The sequence below is a fragment of the Gobio gobio genome (assembly GCF_949357685.1).
Source record: "Gobio gobio genome assembly, chromosome: 13".
NCBI lineage: Eukaryota > Metazoa > Chordata > Actinopteri > Cypriniformes > Gobionidae > Gobio > Gobio gobio.
This window is the reverse complement of record NC_137106.1, coordinates 2,482,460-2,502,459: the sequence shown is the minus strand read 5'-3', so window position 1 is coordinate 2,502,459 and position 20,000 is coordinate 2,482,460. Positions and strand designations below refer to the sequence as shown.

At 31.4% G+C, this 20,000-nt stretch overlaps 1 protein-coding gene across 1 annotated transcript in view; it reads right to left on the bottom strand.

Annotated features, from left to right (window-relative positions):
- Positions 1 to 20,000, bottom strand: part of eif2ak4 (eukaryotic translation initiation factor 2 alpha kinase 4) — a gene marked incomplete at its 5' end in the record, with an annotated part of 140,520 nt that overhangs the window by 76,860 nt on the left and 43,660 nt on the right. The window contains 2 exons of the mRNA XM_079833966.1: positions 1,730 to 1,779; positions 1,890 to 2,011. Coding sequence (XP_079690092.1) covers positions 1,730 to 1,779; positions 1,890 to 2,011 — 172 coding nt within the window. The remainder of the gene's footprint in view (positions 1 to 1,729; positions 1,780 to 1,889; positions 2,012 to 20,000) is intronic.

The following is a 20,000-nucleotide window of genomic DNA, read 5'->3' as shown; positions in this document are numbered from 1 at the left end:
AAAAATGATTCAGCGATTCGTTTGATTCACTCAGAAGACCATTTCATGTCATTTCCAGCCGAATATTTAATTAAAAACTGCTGTTTATCTAAGTTTTTTAGTTTGATTTGTTGGATTTAATTTAGGGTTGACACATTAAATGAGATCCAAACAGAATAATATTTCTTTAAAGTGTGTACTGTCTCTTTAAATAAGCTCAAAAGACGTTTCAAAGCCGAGTTGATTCATTTGATTCAATACTCAATAATGTTCCCAAAAGTCCATACTTTGGTATTTTTTTGCAAAATATTTGGCTACTAAGCAACAAAGTATGGACTTCTGTAAACTATTTAGTGAATCAAATAGATTTGTGAATCTTTCTCTTCTTTTTTTTACTGAGTGAATCAATTTGCTGAACTGAATCATTTTGTTAGCTGGTAATTTCTTTTTGCTTAAAGTATTTGGCTATTAAGCTACAGTGTTTTTAATTCACAAACATCATGATTGAGTTATTCAATACTGTTCCCAGAAGGCCATATTTTGTAGCGTAGTAGCCAACTATGGACATTTTAGTCAGTATTGTTGATTAACTAACAACATTATTCAGTTTAGCAAATTGGATCATTCAGAAAGAAAAAAAAAGATTCACAGACTCATTTGATTCACTCAATAGTGTTCCCAGAAATCATATTTTGTAGTGTAGTAGCTAAATACTGAACCAAAGCTAAATGTCACCAGTGTTGTTGAGTAACCAACATGATTCAGTTTAACAAATTGGATCTTTCAAAAATGTATTTAAATGAACCAGTTCAAAAGACTCAAATTATTCATTTGATTCATTATTCAATACTGTTCCCAGAAATCCATATTTTGTAGCATAGTAGCCAACTATGCAAATTTTAGTCAGTGTTTTTGATTTACTACCAACATGATTCAGTTGAACACATTGGATCTTTCAGAAAATTCACTTATTTGAACCAGTTCAAAAGACTCTTCAAATGATTCATTTGACTCAATAATGTTCCCAGAAGTCCACACTCTGTAGTGTAGAGGCCGAATACTGTACTTTTGCGAACTTTTACCAGTGTTGTCGGTTAACTAACATGATTCTGTTCAGCAAACTGGATCATTTAGAAAGCAAAAAATGATTCAGCGATTCGTTTGATTCACTCAGAAGACCATTACATGTCATTTCCAGCCAAATATTTAATTAAAAACTGCTGTTTATCTAAGTTTTTTAGTTTGATTTGTTGGATTTAATTTAGGGTTGACACATTAAATGAGATCCAAACAGAATAATATTTCTTTAAAGTGTGTACTGTCTCTTTAAATAAGCTCAAAAGGCGTTTCAAAGCCGAGTTGATTCATTTGATTCAATACTCAATAATGTTCCCAAAAGTCCATACTTTGGTATTTTTTTTGCTAAATATTTGGCTACTAAGCAACAAAGTATGGACTTCTGTAAACTATTTAGTGAATTTGTGAATCTTTCTCTTCTTTTTTTTACTGAATGAATCAATTTGCTGAACTGAATCATTTTGTTAGCTGGTAATTTCTAATTTATTGCTGTGATCAACAGCATCATCACTCCAGTCTTCAGTGACTAACAACGATCATAAATTCAGCTTTGAACACAGGAATAAATGACACTTTACTACACATTCACACAGAGAACAGCTGATCCACACGAGTCATATTTCATAATTACTATCATAACTGCAGAATTCATCTGTGCTGGACAGGAATTCACCTTTTGAGATGTGAAATGTTGTTTCTGGCCACAAATCTGGCAAAGGCCAGCTGATGAGAGAAGATGAGAGAGAGAGAGACGCTTTGAGAACTTGATTTAGAGCATATTATTATGAATATTTCTGCCATATTGTGACTCATTTGGCACGACTGATGCTCACCCTCAGGTCATATGGCAGAGACACCAGCATGCCACTGTGATCCATGAAACACGCCGTCTCACATCCCTCATACAGACGCCTGTTCCTGGGCAAGAGCAGCGGAGTCTGCAGCCGGACCGCTCCTTCAGGAGAAAACACAAACCAGTTCAGGAGAAAACACAAACCAGTTCAGGAGAAAACACAAACCAGTTCAGGAGAAAACACAAACCAGTTCAGGAGAAAACACAAACCAGTTCAGGAGAAAACACAAACCAGTTCAGGAGAAAACACAAACCAGTTCAGGAGAAAACACAAACCAGTTCAGGAGAAAACACAAACCAGTTCAGGAGAAAACACAAACCAGTTCAGGAGAAAACAACAAACCAGTTCAGGAGAAAACAACAAACCAGTTCAGGAGAAAACAACAAACCAGTTCAGGAGAAAACACAAACCAGTTCAGGAGAAAACACAAACCAGTTCAGGAGAAAACAACAAACCAGTTCAGGAGAAAACACAAACCAGTTCAGGAGAAAACACAAACCAGTTCAGAACACTCTTCAAATCATTCATTTGACTCACTTATTAGTGTTCCAGTAGTCACACTTTGTAGTGTAGTAGCCAAATACTGTAGATTTGCAAACTATTACCAGTGTTGGTGGTTAACTAACAAAATTATTCAGTTTAGCTAATTGAATAATTTAGAAAGAAATAAAAAAGTGATTCAGTGATTCATTTGACTCACTTATTAGTGTTCCATAAGTCATACTTTGTAGTGTAGTAGCCAAATACTGTAGATTTGCAAACTATTACCAGTGTTGGTGGTTAACTAACAAAAATTATTCAGTTTAGCTAATTGGATCATTTAGAAAGAAATAAAAAAGTGATTCAGCGATTCATTTGACTCACTTATTAGTGTTCCAGTAGTCATACTTTGTAGTGTAGTAGCCAAATACTGTAGATTTGCAAACTATTACCAGTGCTGTTGGTTAACTAACAAAATTATTCAGTTTAGCTAATTGGATCATTTAGAAAGAAATAAAAAAGTGATTCAGCGATTCATTTGACTCACTTATTAGTGTTCCAGTAGTCATACTTTGTAGTGTAGTAGCCAAATACTGTAGATTTGCAAACTATTACCAGTGTTGGTGGTTAACTAACAAAATTATTCAGTTTAGCTAATTGGATCATTTAGAAAGAAATAAAAAAGTGATTCAGCGATTCATTTGACTCACTTATTAGTGTTCCAGTAGTCACACTTTGTAGTGTAGTAGCCGAATACTGTAGATTTGCAAACTATTACCAGTGTTGTTGGTTAACTAACTAAATTATTCAGTTTAGCTAATTGGATAATTTAGAAAGAAATAAAAAAGTGATTCAGCGATTCATTTGACTCACTTATTAGTGTTCCAGTAGTCATACTTTGTAGTGTAGTAGCCAAATACTGTAGATTTGCAAACTATTACCAGTGTTGTTGGTTAACTAACAAAATTATTCAGTTTAGCTAATTGGATAATTTAGAAAGAAATAAAAAAAGTGATTCAGTGATTCATTTGACTCACTTATTAGTGTTCCAGTATACATACTTTGTAGTGTAGTAGCCAAATACTGTAGATTTGCAAACTTTTACCAGTGTTGGTGGTTAACTAACACAATTATTCAGTTTAGCTAATTGGATAATTAAGAAAGAAATAAAAAAGTGATTCAGTGATTCATTTGACTCACTTATTAGTGTTCCCAGAAGTCATACTTTGTAGTGTAGTAGCCAAATACTGTAGATTTGCAAACTATTACCAGTGCTGTTGGTTAACTAACTAAATTATTCAGTTTAGCTAATTGGATCATTTAGAAAGAAATAAAAAAGTGATTCAGCGATTCATTTGACTCACTTATTAGTGTTCCAGAAGTCATACTTTGTAGTGTAGAAGCCAAATACTGTAGATTTGCAAACTATTACCAGTGTTGTTGGTTAACTAACAAAATTATTCAGTTTAGCTAATTGGACAATTTAGAAAGAAATAAAAAAGTGATTCAGCGATTCATTTGACTCACTTATTAGTGTTCCAGTAGTCATACTTTGTAGTGTAGTAGCCAAATACTGTAGATTTGCAAACTATTACCAGTGCTGTTGGTTAACTAACAAAATTATTCAGTTTAGCTAATTGGATCATTTAGAAAGAAATAAAAAAGTGATTCAGTGATTCATTTGACTCACTTATTAGTGTTCCCAGAAGTCATACTTTGTAGTGTAGTAGCCAAATACTGTAGATTTGCAAACTATTACCAGTGCTGTTGGTTAACTAACTAAATTATTCAGTTTAGCTAATTGGATCATTTAGAAAGAAATAAAAAAGTGATTCAGCGATTCATTTGACTCACTTATTAGTGTTCCAGAAGTCATACTTTGTAGTGTAGAAGCCAAATACTGTAGATTTGCAAACTATTACCAGTGTTGTTGGTTAACTAACAAAATTATTCAGTTTAGCTAATTGGACAATTTAGAAAGAAATAAAAAAGTGATTCAGCGATTCATTTGACTCACTTATTAGTGTTCCAGTATACATACTTTGTAGTGTAGTAGCCAAATACTGTAGATTTGCAAACTATTACCAGTGTTGGTGGTTAACTAACAAAAATTATTCAGTTTAGCTAATTGGATCATTTAGAAAGAAATAAAAAAGTGATTCAGCGATTCATTTGACTCACTTATTAGTGTTCCAGAAGTCATACTTTGTAGTGTAGTAGCCAAATACTGTAGATTTGCAAACTATTACCAGTGTTGGTGGTTAACTAACAAAAATTATTCAGTTTAGCTAATTGGATCATTTAGAAAGAAATAAAAAAGTGATTCAGCGATTCATTTGACTCACTTATTAGTGTTCCAGTAGTCATACTTTGTAGTGTAGTAGCCAAATACTGTAGATTTGCAAACTATTACCAGTGCTGTTGGTTAACTAACAAAATTATTCAGTTTAGCTAATTGGATCATTTAGAAAGAAATAAAAAAGTGATTCAGCGATTAATTTGACTCACTTATTAGTGTTCCAGTATACATACTTTGTAGTGTAGTAGCCAAATACTGTAGATTTGCAAACTATTACCAGTGTTGTTGGTTAACTAACAAAATTATTCAGTTTAGCTAATTGGACAATTTAGAAAGAAATAAAAAAGTGATTCAGCGATTAATTTGACTCACTTAGTAGTGTTCCATAAGTCATACTTTGTAGTGTAGTAGCCAAATACTGTAGATTTGCAAACTATTACCAGTGTTGTTGGTTAACTAACACAATTATTCAGTTTAGCTAATTGGACAATTTAGAAAGAAATAAAAAAGTGATTCAGCGATTAATTTGACTCACTTATTAGTGTTCCAGTAGTCATACTTTGTAGTGTAGTAGCCAAATACTGTAGATTTGCAAACTATTACCAGTGTTGGTGGTTAACTAACAAAAATTATTCAGTTTAGCTAATTGGATCATTTAGAAAGAAATAAAAAAGTGATTCAGCGATTCATTTGACTCACTTATTAGTGTTCCAGTATACATACTTTGTAGTGTAGTAGCCAAATACTGTAGATTTGCAAACTATTACCAGTGTTGTTGGTTAACTAACAAAATTATTCAGTTTAGCTAATTGGACAATTTAGAAAGAAATAAAAAAGTGATTCAGCGATTAATTTGACTCACTTATTAGTGTTCCAGTATACATACTTTGTAGTGTAGTACCCAAATACTGTAGATTTGCAAACTATTACCAGTGTTGTTGGTTAACTAACAAAATTATTCAGTTTAGCTAATTGGACAATTTAGAAAGAAATAAAAAAGTGATTCAGCGATTAATTTGACTCACTTATTAGTGTTCCATAAGTCATACTTTGTAGTGTAGTAGCCAAATACTGTAGATTTGCAAACTATTACCAGTGTTGGTGGTTAACTAACACAATTATTCAGTTTAGCTAATTGGATCATTTAGAAAGAAATAAAAAAGTGATTCAGCGATTAATTTGACTCACTTATTAGTGTTCCAGAAGTCATACTTTGTAGTGTAGTAGCCAAATACTGTAGATTTGCAAACTTTTACCAGTGTTGGTGGTTAACTAACAAAAATTATTCAGTTTAGCTAATTGGATCATTTAGAAAGAAATAAAAAAGTGATTCAGCGATTCATTTGACTCACTTATTAGTGTTCCAGAAGTCATACTTTGTAGTGTAGTAGCCAAATACTGTAGATTTGCAAACTATTACCAGTGTTGGTGGTTAACTAACAAAAATTATTCAGTTTAGCTAATTGGATCATTTAGAAAGAAATAAAAAAGTGATTCAGCGATTCATTTGACTCACTTATTAGTGTTCCAGTAGTCATACTTTGTAGTGTAGTAGCCAAATACTGTAGATTTGCAAACTATTACCAGTGCTGTTGGTTAACTAACAAAATTATTCAGTTTAGCTAATTGGATCATTTAGAAAGAAATAAAGTGATTCAGTGATTCATTTGACTCACTTATTAGTGTTCCAGTAGTCATACTTTGTAGTGTAGTAGCCAAATACTGTAGATTTGCAAACTATTACCAGTGTTGGTGGTTAACTAACAAAATTATTCAGTTTAGCTAATTGGATCATTTAGAAAGAAATAAAAAAGTGATTCAGCGATTCATTTGACTCACTTATTAGTGTTCCAGTAGTCACTCACTTATTAGTGTTCCAGTATACATACTTTGTAGTGTAGTAGCCAAATACTGTAGATTTGCAAACTTTTACCAGTGTTGGTGGTTAACTAACACAATTATTCAGTTTAGCTAATTGGATAATTAAGAAAGAAATAAAAAAGTGATTCAGTGATTCATTTGACTCACTTATTAATGTTCCCAGAAGTCATACTTTGTAGTGTAGTAGCCAAATACTGTAGATTTGCAAACTATTACCAGTGCTGTTGGTTAACTAACTAAATTATTCAGTTTAGCTAATTGGATCATTTAGAAAGAAATAAAAAAGTGATTCAGCGATTCATTTGACTCACTTATTAGTGTTCCAGAAGTCATACTTTGTAGTGTAGAAGCCAAATACTGTAGATTTGCAAACTATTACCAGTGTTGTTGGTTAACTAACAAAATTATTCAGTTTAGCTAATTGGACAATTTAGAAAGAAATAAAAAAGTGATTCAGCGATTAATTTGACTCACTTATTAGTGTTCCAGTATACATACTTTGTAGTGTAGTAGCCAAATACTGTAGATTTGCAAACTATTACCAGTGTTGTTGGTTAACTAACAAAATTATTCAGTTTAGCTAATTGGACAATTTAGAAAGAAATAAAAAAGTGATTCAGCGATTAATTTGACTCACTTATTAGTGTTCCAGAAGTCATACTTTGTAGTGTAGTAGCCAAATACTGTAGATTTGCAAACTATTACCAGTGTTGGTGGTTAACTAACACAATTATTCAGTTTGGCTAATTGGATAATTTAGAAAGAAATAAAAAAGTGATTCAGCGATTCATTTGACTCACTTATTAGTGTTCCAGAAGTCATACTTTGTAGTGTAGTAGCCAAATACTGTAGATTTGCAAACTATTACCAGTGTTGTTGGTTAACTAACAAAATTATTCAGTTTAGCTAATTGGACAATTTAGAAAGAAATAAAAAAGTGATTCAGCGATTAATTTGACTCACTTATTAGTGTTCCAGTAGTCATACTTTGTAGTGTAGTAGCCAAATACTGTAGATTTGCAAACTATTACCAGTGTTGTTGGTTAACTAACAAAATTATTCAGTTTAGCTAATTGGATAATTTAGAAAGAAATAAAAAAGTGATTCAGCGATTCATTTGACTCACTTATTAGTGTTCCAGAAGTCATACTTTGTAGTGTAGAAGCCAAATACTGTAGATTTGCAAACTATTACCAGTGTTGTTGGTTAACTAACAAAATTATTCAGTTTAGCTAATTGGACAATTTAGAAAGAAATAAAAAAGTGATTCAGCGATTCATTTGACTCACTTATTAGTGTTCCAGTATACATACTTTGTAGTGTAGTAGCCAAATACTGTAGATTTGCAAACTATTACCAGTGTTGGTGGTTAACTAACAAAAATTATTCAGTTTAGCTAATTGGATCATTTAGAAAGAAATAAAAAAGTGATTCAGCGATTCATTTGACTCACTTATTAGTGTTCCAGAAGTCATACTTTGTAGTGTAGTAGCCAAATACTGTAGATTTGCAAACTATTACCAGTGTTGGTGGTTAACTAACAAAAATTATTCAGTTTAGCTAATTGGATCATTTAGAAAGAAATAAAAAAGTGATTCAGCGATTCATTTGACTCACTTATTAGTGTTCCAGTATACATACTTTGTAGTGTAGTAGCCAAATACTGTAGATTTGCAAACTATTACCAGTGTTGTTGGTTAACTAACAAAATTATTCAGTTTAGCTAATTGGACAATTTAGAAAGAAATAAAAAAGTGATTCAGCGATTAATTTGACTCACTTAGTAGTGTTCCATAAGTCATACTTTGTAGTGTAGTAGCCAAATACTGTAGATTTGCAAACTATTACCAGTGTTGTTGGTTAACTAACACAATTATTCAGTTTAGCTAATTGGACAATTTAGAAAGAAATAAAAAAGTGATTCAGCGATTAATTTGACTCACTTATTAGTGTTCCAGTAGTCATACTTTGTAGTGTAGTAGCCAAATACTGTAGATTTGCAAACTATTACCAGTGTTGGTGGTTAACTAACAAAAATTATTCAGTTTAGCTAATTGGATCATTTAGAAAGAAATAAAAAAGTGATTCAGCGATTCATTTGACTCACTTATTAGTGTTCCAGTATACATACTTTGTAGTGTAGTAGCCAAATACTGTAGATTTGCAAACTATTACCAGTGTTGTTGGTTAACTAACAAAATTATTCAGTTTAGCTAATTGGACAATTTAGAAAGAAATAAAAAAGTGATTCAGCGATTAATTTGACTCACTTATTAGTGTTCCAGTATACATACTTTGTAGTGTAGTAGCCAAATACTGTAGATTTGCAAACTATTATCAGTGTTGTTGGTTAACTAACAAAATTATTCAGTTTAGCTAATTGGACAATTTAGAAAGAAATAAAAAAGTGATTCAGCGATTAATTTGACTCACTTATTAGTGTTCCATAAGTCATACTTTGTAGTGTAGTAGCCAAATACTGTAGATTTGCAAACTATTACCAGTGTTGGTGGTTAACTAACACAATTATTCAGTTTAGCTAATTGGATCATTTAGAAAGAAATAAAAAAGTGATTCAGCGATTAATTTGACTCACTTATTAGTGTTCCAGAAGTCATACTTTGTAGTGTAGTAGCCAAATACTGTAGATTTGCAAACTTTTACCAGTGTTGGTGGTTAACTAACAAAAATTATTCAGTTTAGCTAATTGGATCATTTAGAAAGAAATAAAAAAGTGATTCAGCGATTCATTTGACTCACTTATTAGTGTTCCAGAAGTCATACTTTGTAGTGTAGTAGCCAAATACTGTAGATTTGCAAACTATTACCAGTGTTGGTGGTTAACTAACAAAAATTATTCAGTTTAGCTAATTGGATCATTTAGAAAGAAATAAAAAAGTGATTCAGCGATTCATTTGACTCACTTATTAGTGTTCCAGTAGTCATACTTTGTAGTGTAGTAGCCAAATACTGTAGATTTGCAAACTATTACCAGTGCTGTTGGTTAACTAACAAAATTATTCAGTTTAGCTAATTGGATCATTTAGAAAGAAATAAAGTGATTCAGTGATTCATTTGACTCACTTATTAGTGTTCCAGTAGTCATACTTTGTAGTGTAGTAGCCAAATACTGTAGATTTGCAAACTATTACCAGTGTTGGTGGTTAACTAACAAAATTATTCAGTTTAGCTAATTGGATCATTTAGAAAGAAATAAAAAAGTGATTCAGCGATTCATTTGACTCACTTATTAGTGTTCCAGTAGTCACTCACTTATTAGTGTTCCAGTATACATACTTTGTAGTGTAGTAGCCAAATACTGTAGATTTGCAAACTTTTACCAGTGTTGGTGGTTAACTAACACAATTATTCAGTTTAGCTAATTGGATAATTAAGAAAGAAATAAAAAAGTGATTCAGTGATTCATTTGACTCACTTATTAGTGTTCCCAGAAGTCATACTTTGTAGTGTAGTAGCCAAATACTGTAGATTTGCAAACTATTACCAGTGCTGTTGGTTAACTAACTAAATTATTCAGTTTAGCTAATTGGATCATTTAGAAAGAAATAAAAAAGTGATTCAGCGATTCATTTGACTCACTTATTAGTGTTCCAGAAGTCATACTTTGTAGTGTAGAAGCCAAATACTGTAGATTTGCAAACTATTACCAGTGTTGTTGGTTAACTAACAAAATTATTCAGTTTAGCTAATTGGACAATTTAGAAAGAAATAAAAAAGTGATTCAGCGATTAATTTGACTCACTTATTAGTGTTCCAGTATACATACTTTGTAGTGTAGTAGCCAAATACTGTAGATTTGCAAACTATTACCAGTGTTGTTGGTTAACTAACAAAATTATTCAGTTTAGCTAATTGGACAATTTAGAAAGAAATAAAAAAGTGATTCAGCGATTAATTTGACTCACTTATTAGTGTTCCAGAAGTCATACTTTGTAGTGTAGTAGCCAAATACTGTAGATTTGCAAACTATTACCAGTGTTGGTGGTTAACTAACACAATTATTCAGTTTGGCTAATTGGATAATTTAGAAAGAAATAAAAAAGTGATTCAGCGATTCATTTGACTCACTTATTAGTGTTCCAGAAGTCATACTTTGTAGTGTAGTAGCCAAATACTGTAGATTTGCAAACTATTACCAGTGTTGTTGGTTAACTAACAAAATTATTCAGTTTAGCTAATTGGACAATTTAGAAAGAAATAAAAAAGTGATTCAGCGATTAATTTGACTCACTTATTAGTGTTCCAGTAGTCATACTTTGTAGTGTAGTAGCCAAATACTGTAGATTTGCAAACTATTACCAGTGTTGTTGGTTAACTAACAAAATTATTCAGTTTAGCTAATTGGATAATTTAGAAAGAAATAAAAAAAGTGATTCAGTGATTCATTTGACTCACTTATTAGTGTTCCAGTATACATACTTTGTAGTGTAGTAGCCAAATACTGCAGATTTGCAAACTTTTACCAGTGTTGGTGGTTAACTAACACAATTATTCAGTTTAGCTAATTGGATAATTTAGAAAGAAACTAAAAAAGTGATTCAGCGATTCATTTGACTCACTTATTAGTGTTCCAGAAGTCATACTTTGTAGTGTAGTAGCCAAATACTGTAGATTTGCAAACTATTACCAGTGTTGTTGGTTAACTAACAAAATTATTCAGTTTAGCTAATTGGATCATTTAGAAAGAAATAAAGTGATTCAGTGATTCATTTGACTCCCTTATTAGTGTTCCAGTAGTCATACTTTGTAGTGTAGTAGCCAAATACTGTAGATTTGCAAACTATTACCAGTGCTGTTGGTTAACTAACACAATTATTCAGTTTAGCTCATTGGATCATTTAGAAAGAAACTAAAAAGTGATTCAGCGATTCATTTGACTCACTTATTAGTGTTCCAGTAGTCATACTTTGTAGTGTAGTAGCCAAATACTGTAGATTTGCAAACTATTACCAGTGTTGTTGGTTAACTAACACAATTATTCAGTTTAGCTAATTGGACAATTTAGAAAGAAATAAAAAAGTGATTCAGCGATTAATTTGACTCACTTATTAGTGTTCCAGTAGTCATACTTTGTAGTGTAGTAGCCAAATACTGTAGATTTGCAAACTATTACCAGTGTTGTTGGTTAACTAACAAAATTATTCAGTTTAGCTAATTGGACAATTTAGAAAGAAATAAAAAAGTGATTCAGCGATTAATTTGACTCACTTATTAGTGTTCCAGTAGTCATACTTTGTAGTGTAGTAGCCAAATACTGTAGATTTGCAAACTATTACCAGTGTTGTTGGTTAACTAACAAAATTATTCAGTTTAGCTAATTGGATAATTTAGAAAGAAATAAAAAAAGTGATTCAGTGATTCATTTGACTCACTTATTAGTGTTCCAGTATACATACTTTGTAGTGTAGTAGCCAAATACTGCAGATTTGCAAACTTTTACCAGTGTTGGTGGTTAACTAACACAATTATTCAGTTTAGCTAATTGGATAATTTAGAAAGAAACTAAAAAAGTGATTCAGCGATTCATTTGACTCACTTATTAGTGTTCCAGAAGTCATACTTTGTAGTGTAGTAGCCAAATACTGTAGATTTGCAAACTATTACCAGTGCTGTTGGTTAACTAACACAATTATTCAGTTTAGCTAATTGGATCATTTAGAAAGAAATAAAGTGATTCAGTGATTCATTTGACTCACTTATTAGTGTTCCAGTAGTCATACTTTGTAGTGTAGTAGCCAAATACTGTAGATTTGCAAACTATTACCAGTGCTGTTGGTTAACTAACAAAATTATTCAGTTTAGCTAATTGGATCATTTAGAAAGAAACTAAAAAGTGATTCAGCGATTCATTTGACTCACTTATTAGTGTTCCAGTAGTCATACTTTGTAGTGTAGTAGCCAAATACTGTAGATTTGCAAACTATTACCAGTGTTGTTGGTTAACTAACACAATTATTCAGTTTAGCTAATTGGATAATTTAGAAAGAAACTAAAAAAGTGATTCAGCGATTCATTTGACTCACTTATTAGTGTTCCAGAAGTCATACTTTGTAGTGTAGTAGCCAAATACTGTAGATTTGCAAACTATTACCAGTGTTGTTGGTTAACTAACAAAATTATTCAGTTTAGCTAATTGGATCATTTAGAAAGAAATAAAGTGATTCAGTGATTCATTTGACTCACTTATTAGTGTTCCAGTAGTCATACTTTGTAGTGTAGTAGCCAAATACTGTAGATTTGCAAACTATTACCAGTGCTGTTGGTTAACTAACACAATTATTCAGTTTAGCTCATTGGATCATTTAGAAAGAAACTAAAAAGTGATTCAGCGATTCATTTGACTCACTTATTAGTGTTCCAGTAGTCATACTTTGTAGTGTAGTAGCCAAATACTGTAGATTTGCAAACTATTACCAGTGTTGTTGGTTAACTAACACAATTATTCAGTTTAGCTAATTGGATAATTTAGAAAGAAACTAAAAAAGTGATTCAGCGATTCATTTGACTCACTTATTAGTGTTCCAGAAGTCATACTTTGTAGTGTAGTAGCCAAATACTGTAGATTTGCAAACTATTACCAGTGTTGTTGGTTAACTAACAAAATTATTCAGTTTAGCTAATTGGATCATTTAGAAAGAAATAAAGTGATTCAGTGATTCATTTGACTCACTTATTAGTGTTCCAGTAGTCATACTTTGTAGTGTAGTAGCCAAATACTGTAGATTTGCAAACTATTACCAGTGCTGTTGGTTAACTAACACAATTATTCAGTTTAGCTCATTGGATCATTTAGAAAGAAACTAAAAAGTGATTCAGCGATTCATTTGACTCACTTATTAGTGTTCCAGTAGTCATACTTTGTAGTGTAGTAGCCAAATACTGTAGATTTGCAAACTATTACCAGTGTTGTTGGTTAACTAACACAATTATTCAGTTTAGCTAATTGGACAATTTAGAAAGAAATAAAAAAGTGATTCAGCGATTAATTTGACTCACTTATTAGTGTTCCAGTAGTCATACTTTGTAGTGTAGTAGCCAAATACTGTAGATTTGCAAACTATTACCAGTGTTGGTGGTTAACTAACAAAAATTATTCAGTTTAGCTAATTGGATCATTTAGAAAGAAAGAAAAAAGTGATTCAGCGATTCATTTGACTCACTTATTAGTGTTCCAGTATACATACTTTGTAGTGTAGTAGCCAAATACTGTAGATTTGCAAACTATTACCAGTGTTGTTGGTTAACTAACAAAATTATTCAGTTTAGCTAATTGGACAATTTAGAAAGAAATAAAAAAGTGATTCAGCGATTAATTTGACTCACTTATTAGTGTTCCAGTATACATACTTTGTAGTGTAGTAGCCAAATACTGTAGATTTGCAAACTATTATCAGTGTTGTTGGTTAACTAACAAAATTATTCAGTTTAGCTAATTGGACAATTTAGAAAGAAATAAAAAAGTGATTCAGCGATTAATTTGACTCACTTATTAGTGTTCCATAAGTCATACTTTGTAGTGTAGTAGCCAAATACTGTAGATTTGCAAACTATTACCAGTGTTGGTGGTTAACTAACACAATTATTCAGTTTAGCTAATTGGATCATTTAGAAAGAAATAAAAAAGTGATTCAGCGATTAATTTGACTCACTTATTAGTGTTCCAGAAGTCATACTTTGTAGTGTAGTAGCCAAATACTGTAGATTTGCAAACTTTTACCAGTGTTGGTGGTTAACTAACAAAAATTATTCAGTTTAGCTAATTGGATCATTTAGAAAGAAATAAAAAAGTGATTCAGCGATTCATTTGACTCACTTATTAGTGTTCCAGAAGTCATACTTTGTAGTGTAGTAGCCAAATACTGTAGATTTGCAAACTATTACCAGTGTTGGTGGTTAACTAACAAAAATTATTCAGTTTAGCTAATTGGATCATTTAGAAAGAAATAAAAAAGTGATTCAGCGATTCATTTGACTCACTTATTAGTGTTCCAGTAGTCATACTTTGTAGTGTAGTAGCCAAATACTGTAGATTTGCAAACTATTACCAGTGCTGTTGGTTAACTAACAAAATTATTCAGTTTAGCTAATTGGATCATTTAGAAAGAAATAAAGTGATTCAGTGATTCATTTGACTCACTTATTAGTGTTCCAGTAGTCATACTTTGTAGTGTAGTAGCCAAATACTGTAGATTTGCAAACTATTACCAGTGTTGGTGGTTAACTAACAAAATTATTCAGTTTAGCTAATTGGATCATTTAGAAAGAAATAAAAAAGTGATTCAGCGATTCATTTGACTCACTTATTAGTGTTCCAGTAGTCACTCACTTATTAGTGTTCCAGTATACATACTTTGTAGTGTAGTAGCCAAATACTGTAGATTTGCAAACTTTTACCAGTGTTGGTGGTTAACTAACACAATTATTCAGTTTAGCTAATTGGATAATTAAGAAAGAAATAAAAAAGTGATTCAGTGATTCATTTGACTCACTTATTAGTGTTCCCAGAAGTCATACTTTGTAGTGTAGTAGCCAAATACTGTAGATTTGCAAACTATTACCAGTGCTGTTGGTTAACTAACTAAATTATTCAGTTTAGCTAATTGGATCATTTAGAAAGAAATAAAAAAGTGATTCAGCGATTCATTTGACTCACTTATTAGTGTTCCAGAAGTCATACTTTGTAGTGTAGAAGCCAAATACTGTAGATTTGCAAACTATTACCAGTGTTGTTGGTTAACTAACAAAATTATTCAGTTTAGCTAATTGGACAATTTAGAAAGAAATAAAAAAGTGATTCAGCGATTAATTTGACTCACTTATTAGTGTTCCAGTATACATACTTTGTAGTGTAGTAGCCAAATACTGTAGATTTGCAAACTATTACCAGTGTTGTTGGTTAACTAACAAAATTATTCAGTTTAGCTAATTGGACAATTTAGAAAGAAATAAAAAAGTGATTCAGCGATTAATTTGACTCACTTATTAGTGTTCCAGAAGTCATACTTTGTAGTGTAGTAGCCAAATACTGTAGATTTGCAAACTATTACCAGTGTTGGTGGTTAACTAACACAATTATTCAGTTTGGCTAATTGGATAATTTAGAAAGAAATAAAAAAGTGATTCAGCGATTCATTTGACTCACTTATTAGTGTTCCAGAAGTCATACTTTGTAGTGTAGTAGCCAAATACTGTAGATTTGCAAACTATTACCAGTGTTGTTGGTTAACTAACAAAATTATTCAGTTTAGCTAATTGGACAATTTAGAAAGAAATAAAAAAGTGATTCAGCGATTAATTTGACTCACTTATTAGTGTTCCAGTAGTCATACTTTGTAGTGTAGTAGCCAAATACTGTAGATTTGCAAACTATTACCAGTGTTGTTGGTTAACTAACAAAATTATTCAGTTTAGCTAATTGGATAATTTAGAAAGAAATAAAAAAAGTGATTCAGTGATTCATTTGACTCACTTATTAGTGTTCCAGTATACATACTTTGTAGTGTAGTAGCCAAATACTGCAGATTTGCAAACTTTTACCAGTGTTGGTGGTTAACTAACACAATTATTCAGTTTAGCTAATTGGATAATTTAGAAAGAAACTAAAAAAGTGATTCAGCGATTCATTTGACTCACTTATTAGTGTTCCAGAAGTCATACTTTGTAGTGTAGTAGCCAAATACTGTAGATTTGCAAACTATTACCAGTGTTGTTGGTTAACTAACAAAATTATTCAGTTTAGCTAATTGGATCATTTAGAAAGAAATAAAGTGATTCAGTGATTCATTTGACTCCCTTATTAGTGTTCCAGTAGTCATACTTTGTAGTGTAGTAGCCAAATACTGTAGATTTGCAAACTATTACCAGTGCTGTTGGTTAACTAACACAATTATTCAGTTTAGCTCATTGGATCATTTAGAAAGAAACTAAAAAGTGATTCAGCGATTCATTTGACTCACTTATTAGTGTTCCAGTAGTCATACTTTGTAGTGTAGTAGCCAAATACTGTAGATTTGCAAACTATTACCAGTGTTGTTGGTTAACTAACACAATTATTCAGTTTAGCTAATTGGACAATTTAGAAAGAAATAAAAAAGTGATTCAGCGATTAATTTGACTCACTTATTAGTGTTCCAGTAGTCATACTTTGTAGTGTAGTAGCCAAATACTGTAGATTTGCAAACTATTACCAGTGTTGTTGGTTAACTAACAAAATTATTCAGTTTAGCTAATTGGACAATTTAGAAAGAAATAAAAAAGTGATTCAGCGATTAATTTGACTCACTTATTAGTGTTCCAGTAGTCATACTTTGTAGTGTAGTAGCCAAATACTGTAGATTTGCAAACTATTACCAGTGTTGTTGGTTAACTAACAAAATTATTCAGTTTAGCTAATTGGATAATTTAGAAAGAAATAAAAAAAGTGATTCAGTGATTCATTTGACTCACTTATTAGTGTTCCAGTATACATACTTTGTAGTGTAGTAGCCAAATACTGCAGATTTGCAAACTTTTACCAGTGTTGGTGGTTAACTAACACAATTATTCAGTTTAGCTAATTGGATAATTTAGAAAGAAACTAAAAAAGTGATTCAGCGATTCATTTGACTCACTTATTAGTGTTCCAGAAGTCATACTTTGTAGTGTAGTAGCCAAATACTGTAGATTTGCAAACTATTACCAGTGCTGTTGGTTAACTAACACAATTATTCAGTTTAGCTAATTGGATCATTTAGAAAGAAATAAAGTGATTCAGTGATTCATTTGACTCACTTATTAGTGTTCCAGTAGTCATACTTTGTAGTGTAGTAGCCAAATACTGTAGATTTGCAAACTATTACCAGTGCTGTTGGTTAACTAACAAAATTATTCAGTTTAGCTAATTGGATCATTTAGAAAGAAACTAAAAAGTGATTCAGCGATTCATTTGACTCACTTATTAGTGTTCCAGTAGTCATACTTTGTAGTGTAGTAGCCAAATACTGTAGATTTGCAAACTATTACCAGTGTTGTTGGTTAACTAACACAATTATTCAGTTTAGCTAATTGGATAATTTAGAAAGAAACTAAAAAAGTGATTCAGCGATTCATTTGACTCACTTATTAGTGTTCCAGAAGTCATACTTTGTAGTGTAGTAGCCAAATACTGTAGATTTGCAAACTATTACCAGTGTTGTTGGTTAACTAACAAAATTATTCAGTTTAGCTAATTGGATCATTTAGAAAGAAATAAAGTGATTCAGTGATTCATTTGACTCACTTATTAGTGTTCCAGTAGTCATACTTTGTAGTGTAGTAGCCAAATACTGTAGATTTGCAAACTATTACCAGTGCTGTTGGTTAACTAACACAATTATTCAGTTTAGCTCATTGGATCATTTAGAAAGAAACTAAAAAGTGATTCAGCGATTCATTTGACTCACTTATTAGTGTTCCAGTAGTCATACTTTGTAGTGTAGTAGCCAAATACTGTAGATTTGCAAACTATTACCAGTGTTGTTGGTTAACTAACACAATTATTCAGTTTAGCTAATTGGATAATTTAGAAAGAAACTAAAAAAGTGATTCAGCGATTCATTTGACTCACTTATTAGTGTTCCAGAAGTCATACTTTGTAGTGTAGTAGCCAAATACTGTAGATTTGCAAACTATTACCAGTGTTGTTGGTTAACTAACAAAATTATTCAGTTTAGCTAATTGGATCATTTAGAAAGAAATAAAGTGATTCAGTGATTCATTTGACTCACTTATTAGTGTTCCAGTAGTCATACTTTGTAGTGTAGTAGCCAAATACTGTAGATTTGCAAACTATTACCAGTGCTGTTGGTTAACTAACACAATTATTCAGTTTAGCTCATTGGATCATTTAGAAAGAAACTAAAAAGTGATTCAGCGATTCATTTGACTCACTTATTAGTGTTCCAGTAGTCATACTTTGTAGTGTAGTAGCCAAATACTGTAGATTTGCAAACTATTACCAGTGCTGTTGGTTAACTAACACAATTATTCAGTTTAGCTCATTGGATCATTTAGAAAGAAACTAAAAAGTGATTCAGCGATTCATTTGACTCACTTATTAGTGTTCCAGTAGTCATACTTTGTAGTGTAGTAGCCAAATACTGTAGATTTGCAAACTATTACCAGTGTTGGTGGTTAACTAACTAAATTATTCAGTTTAGCTAATAGGATCATTTAGAAAGAAATAAAAAAGTGATTCAGCGATTCATTTGACTCACTTATTAGTGTTCCAGTAGTCATACTTTGTAGTGTAGAAGCCAAATACTGTAGATTTGCAAACTATTACCAGTGTTGTTGGTTAACTAACTAAATTATTCAGTTTAGCTCATTGGATCATTTAGAAAGAAACTAAAAAGTGATTCAGCGATTCATTTGACTCACTTATTAGTGTTCCAGTAGTCATACTTTGTAGTGTAGTAGCCAAATACTGTAGATTTGCAAACTATTACCAGTGCTGTTGGTTAACTAACACAATTATTCAGTTTAGCTAATTGGATAATTTAGAAAGAAATAAAAAAGTGATTCAGCGATTCATTTGACTCACTTATTAGTGTTCCAGTAGTCATACTTTGTAGTGTAGTAGCCAAATACTGTAGATTTGCAAACTATTACCAGTGTTGTTGGTTAACTAACACAATTATTCAGTTTAGCTAATTGGATAATTTAGAAAGAAATAAAAAAGTGATTCAGCGATTCATTTGACTCACTTATTAGTGTTCCAGTAGTCATACTTTGTAGTGTAGTAGCCAAATACCTTTCACAAAATGTCACCAGTGTTGTTGAGTCACTACCAACATGATTCAGTTGAACACATTGGATCTTTCAGGAAATTGTCTTATATGAACCAGTTCAAAATGATTCATTTGATTCATTACTCAATATTGTTCCCAAAAGTCCATCATTTTTTTTGTAAAGTACTTGTCTATTAAGCTACAGTGTTTTTAATTCACTAACAACATGATTCAGTTGAGCAAAGTGGATCTTTTTTTATTTCAATGATACATATGATCCATACTTTGGTAAATATTTAGCAAAATATTTGGCTACTAGTGTTTTACAACTACCAACATGATTGATCATTTTAACAAATCAGTTCAAAAGACTTCAAATGATTCATTTGATTCATTATTCAATGTTCCCAGAAATACATTATTTTGCAGAAACTGTAGCAGTGTTTTTAATTAAACAACATGATTCAGTTTAGCAAAATGGATCATTCAGTACAAAAAAAGATTCACAGACTCATATGATTCACTTATTTGTTCACAGAAGTTCATACTTTTTTGCAGTGAAGTATCAACTACTTTTGAAAAATGTTACCAGTGTTGAGTCACTACCAACATGATTCAGTTGAACACAGTGGATCTTTCAGAAAATTCACTTATATGAACCAG